The sequence below is a fragment of the Poecilia formosa genome, unplaced genomic scaffold (genome assembly GCF_000485575.1).
Source record: "Poecilia formosa unplaced genomic scaffold, Poecilia_formosa-5.1.2 Scaffold398, whole genome shotgun sequence".
Classification (NCBI taxonomy): Eukaryota; Metazoa; Chordata; class Actinopteri; order Cyprinodontiformes; family Poeciliidae; genus Poecilia; species Poecilia formosa.
Window position 1 is genome coordinate 365,281 of NW_006800337.1, and position 5,334 is coordinate 370,614.

The 5,334-nt window shown below is 37.3% G+C and overlaps 1 protein-coding gene across 1 annotated transcript in view; it reads left to right on the plus strand.

Annotated features, from left to right (window-relative positions):
• Nucleotides 1–3,449, plus strand: part of LOC103154743 (opsin-5) — a 36,113-nt gene extending 32,664 nt beyond the window's left edge. Inside the window, exon 6 of the mRNA XM_007576139.2 lies at nt 862–3,449. Within this exon, the coding sequence (XP_007576201.1) occupies nt 862–928 (67 nt within the window). The 3' untranslated portion in view covers nt 929–3,449. The remainder of the gene's footprint in view (nt 1–861) is intronic.
• The last annotated feature ends 1,885 nt before the right edge of the window (nt 3,450–5,334 follow it).

Consider the following 5,334-nt stretch of genomic DNA (forward strand, 5'->3'; position numbering starts at 1 on the left):
CATTTGGTAGAAATGAATACAATCCTCACATGTATTTGACAGCTCAGCTTTAATTGCCTGTTTATATTGATTTAATTTCCAAAACTGCACATTAGTGTAAGCTGGTTGTCAGTTTTGCCCTGAATACACATTGCAAAGTTCACATAGAATACCCATAAAATATAGACTTTTTTTAATATACAGCTCTGGAAAAAATGAAAACAAAGAAAACCTCCTGGTTCTTCCACCAAATCTTGATTTCTGAGCTCTTCCTGAGTTCAAACATTGGTATTGTTGTTACTATATAAATATCTACTTGTTTTCTTTGCATTATTTGAGGTATGAAAGCACTGCAGCTTTACTAAATACTAAATTTTTGTTTGGAACTTCAGAGACATGTTGTCAGTAAGTCATAGAATAAAAGAACAATGTTCATTTCACTCAAACAAATATCTAGAAAAAGTAAACTCAGCGAAACTGGTCATTTTAAGTGGTCTCTTCATTTTTTCCAGAGCTGTAAATATAAACTTTATTAGAAATGGTTTTGAGTTTATTTCAAATGTAACTGATGGAGAGATGAGGAAGGAGAATAGAAGTGGAGGAAGGCAGGGGAAAGGTTTAAAGAGGAAGATAGAAGCATAGAGAGAAGACAAGGCAACATGGCAGACATCTGCCCCTAAACCTGCAGACAGAGAGAAAGAGAAACCATAGCAACAAGCAACATATGCATGTATAATCATAACAAATAAAACATCAATAAAAAATACGCTGTACAAGGTAATACAAGATGTATTTAGTGGCAACAACAGCCCAACTGACAAAGTGTCTGACAAACACCTGCATCTAAACAATAATAATATTTTTTGCTCGTTCTGTTTTCAGGTTCTACACAATCTCTGGCTCAATAAAGGACAGCAGACCAGCCAAAGACGCTCACATCGAGATGTAAAGCAAACTGTTGAGACTGCTGACCTTTTGTCTTTTCTACCGTGGACATTTTACCTTCGCCATGCCCCCTCTGTGCCCAGCAGCTGACCAATCACACGCTGCCTTCCTGCCTGCCTGCCTGCCATGAGGTCATCACCTGCTCACCTTTGTTGCCGATTCCTGCGTGCTGTGGCTCACTACCTACACTGGCTATCCACCTTTCTGGTAGCTTCTTACCTGCACATGATTCTATCGCTGTAGTGTACACTGGTTTCTAAGTACAGAAAAAATGTTGGGTGGACTTGTTGATTTTTCCATCTCCAGTATTCAAGAGTTCTCAAAAAAAAGAAGAAAAAATTAAAAACTACTTGACTCAGGTTTGGAAACCGGTGATGTTTCCAAGTCAAGACGGATCTTCAGCTATAATGTTTTTGTGTAAAATATGGTAAAAAAAAAAAAGAAAAGATAGATTCATGTTGATGTTTTCTGCTGTTTGTACAGCTTGTTGGTGTTTGTACTTTTACACTTGTGTTGTATATGAAAAACAATTTGTAAGTATCTGGATACAGCACTGAATCAGATTATCTCACCTGGTTAATGGGAGAGAGAGAGAGAGAGAGAGAGAGACAGAGAGAGAGAGAGAGAGAGAGAGAGAGAGGACTTTTAATTCTGTTGACTGAAAAGTCAAACCTGGAAAAGTTGAGCAATCATTATTTAGCAACATCAATCAAAAGTCAATAGTGTGAAGTATAGGTGTCCAAGAAAACACACACACACGCACACGCACACACACACACACACAGAATGAGTGCACTTTACTTTCCAAGCCATTCAGAATGCACTGACACCAGATGTTGTCATAGTTTTGCATCTGGTTGATTGTTGCAAAATTGGGTTGAATTAACTTAAAGAAAAATACATTAATTTCTACAAGTACTTACATGTCTAGAAATAGAGTAGAGTTATAATTAATTCAGGGATGACTAAAATATATTTATTTTTGCTATATCTTCTCTTTTTATTTGGTTACCACTGAAAATAAAAGTTGTTCCTTTCCTTTCTTTAGCATTGTGTTCATTTCTGTGTTGGCACAAACAGTAAGTTATGTGTTTGGGTTGGTCTTTGTTGTAATTTTGCCTTTTTGGAAATGAATCTTAAACCGTTGAAAAGCCTGTTTTCCCTCTGAAATAGTTTCACCTTTGCAATGTAAGAACATTTGTGCGTTGAGCAGCGACGTTGATTATGTTTGGATTTTGCCAAAACCAAACAGTTTGTTCTGCTACTACTTTGTATCCGTTGTTAGACTGGTTGGTGAATGAAGTACTTCCTGAAACTCTTTTCTGGTCACACACTGCCGTGGGATGGCATCCTTTCCTCATTTGGCATTTATTGGTTCACCTTGAATAAAATTTTGTAATAAAACCACTCTGTGAGGACAACGGCTGCCATCTTGGTAGACTGGTGCCAAAAAGTTGACGTATAGGATCCCAACATTGATATCTCCGTTTCTGATGATGTCAAACATCTGATGGAGGCAACATGATGCAAAGTGACCAACATAGTCAGTTTTGCTGCTAAACCCAGAGATGGTTTTTACTAACAAATACAACTACAGTACTGCTCACGCTAATTCCCTTTAAATATTTAATTTCTTCCATGTTAAATCTACTCTAAAGAAAGAGTTAAGAAAGTCATAAAAAAAAAACTGAAGTTGTTTTCATGAGAATCTTTTTCTTTTGTTTCAATTATTTGCAGCTGAAATAAAAATCAGGAAGTGAAGGTTGGATGCTTAAGAGCCTCTGAGTGGTCTAATTAATGCTGCGTTTAAGACAGTCAGTTAAAGCTAGTCCAAGAATTCAACATGCTGAGGTGAGTGAATCTTCATTAGAGTGTCTGTGTGGTGCAGCGTGAGATGGAGTTTTACTGTTATTGGCTCGTGGCTGAGACATTTCAATTGTTTGTCTAATAGTGGAGTTCATGCATCGTGTGTAAGGCATATCAAAGTTGTGAAGATGTTAAGTGAGTTGTACTTGTGTAGCACTTTATCCGGTCCAGAAGACTCCATAGTTCTTTATATTCAGTCACTCACACACTGATGGTATTCTGCTGTTCAGTCGGAACCATAAGTAGGTGTGGTGGATGAAGTGTCTTATCAAAAGAAACAAGGACAAACAGAATGGGGCTCGAACTAGTAACCCACCATGTACAGAATGAACTCCTGCCTCCTCAGCCACTGTTGCTGCTGCATCCAAAACATTCCCGGTTTAACTTGTGATCAAATTGTGGATGCTCCTTTCAGAGCTGCTGGTTAAGGTTGAATCCAAAATTGAGGCAGATTTGAAGGTAGAGATGTAACTTCAGAGAACACAACTAAGAAAATTAACTAACACACATCACAGACTAACAAACAGAACAGACAGGGATTCAACAGACGGAAGACCATGAAGTAAATGTGACACTCGGTAACAACAAGGTAAGCTAACAAGAGTAAACGTGAGAAACCAACAAAGAGAAACAAGGTGAGGAGCTCGATTACTAAGAGTGACAGCTGAGAGCAGAGACCAGGCAGGCAGACTGAGGGAAGGCGTAAAATGACAGGAAGCTGAGGAGAATGTAAACCAAAGCTCAGGTGAAAAACTGAGCTACCGGAAGGCTAGCATATAACAGAATAAGCTAATAAACGGCACCTAGAATCAAACAAGAAAATAATCAAAAAACTAAACTCAGAAAAAAAGCACAGGATCATGACAGCACCAGTGGGGGTTTTGGCTCAAGCAGCCTTTATTTTTTAGACAGACAGGAAACTGCTCTAAAAGGAAGGACATGCGACATCCCCTCTAAAAGGAGAAGGACATGTGGTCAAGGTCATCAGGTCGGGACTTGAGGACTAAGGCCTCCATACTTGGCCTGTGCTTTACTTGTGCACCATCACAGAACCCAACATTGCCGAGACATTTACTACATGTTGAACATTAGATACTGAGTAGTGTGACATGGCTACTGGTAGCATTCCAGAAAACCTCAGTGATGAGCCAGTATCCACAACAGGTGTTTAAAAAACCAGTCAGCTTTAGAAGCACTTTAGTTTCAGTTTGGGAGGACAATTAATATCAATTTCTACATCAGTCACAATAAGTTTTAATGTTGTATAATCTGCTCTTCCTGTTTTGTGTTTCTATACAAGTTTATAGCAGTTGTCTAAATTGAAATATTTCCATCCTGTTCACAGCAGTTTTAGAAAATATGCAGATATTGCAACTTACCTTGACAACATTTACACATAAGGGTAGATCTACTGGGTAGCAATCCTGCCTGAGCAAAATCCACTTTGGAGCCACTCACTCATACTGACTATGTAGTTCTTCTCATGTTCTGTTTAATCTGCTGTATGTTAATACAGATTCTTTTTTCCTTTTTTCACAATGAGCTTTTATTGATATGAAGAGAGAAACTGAAACTGATCATTTCTGACACTCAGATGTTGCTCAACTGGATCATGGCTCTTTAAGTGAAGCTTAGATTTCCGTCTCATTTCTAACAGAACGCTAATCCAGATCCAGCAACTGTTGAGTCTTTCTGAAGCGATCCACATTGACAACAAACTTTAAAAGCTTTAAAAGACGTGACGTTTTGTACGATGGCAGCAGAAGGATGTATTGTAGTTTTGTAAGGCAATGTATTGTAATTTTTTCTCTGTAATTTTCACAATCTTCAATAACTTGTATTTTAAAATTTGTATTTTTTTTATAAACTAGCCTCAGTAATGTTGCTTTGCTGCAGTGCTGTCTTACTGAACATGTTTTAGATTCTGTTGTCCTGCTGTGTCTTTGTCTCTTTCTAATCACATTCAAATACTCTGTCAATAATAATTGTCCTGTGATGTCTTTTTGAACCTTCTCTGTGTTTATGTGTATTAATTTAGTTGGTCATAAGAAAAGCCATTTCAGCTTCAGTAATGCTGTATGAATTGAGTCTTTGTGTCTTGTGTTTTAGGTGAAGCTTCATTGAACCTACAGATTTAAAACAATGCTAGAGAGAACTTTCATGTTTCAGTTTTAATAGTAAAGCAGTAAATATCACATTATTGTGAATCCAGTGTTCTGACTCTTACACTTCATGATTATTTTTATCGCAAACCACTTTTTTAAAATTGAAACTTTTGCTTTCCAATGTTACCTCTGAAATAAATCACAGGTGTGTAACAGTTTGTGTTAGGGCATGCTCGGTGACTTTGCTGCAGATGGGAGGAACCTTGTTTTGGGGTCAAAGGTCATCTCAAGTATTTGTTGTTTTTTTGTTTTTTTCATTTTGAGGCTCTGTCAAAAAGATGTATTAGACATTTGATTTTTATCTAACCGTTACCGCAGTGATTGATTCAAATATAATAATTTGGAATACCAATAAACAGTTTAAAATAACACAAAGAAT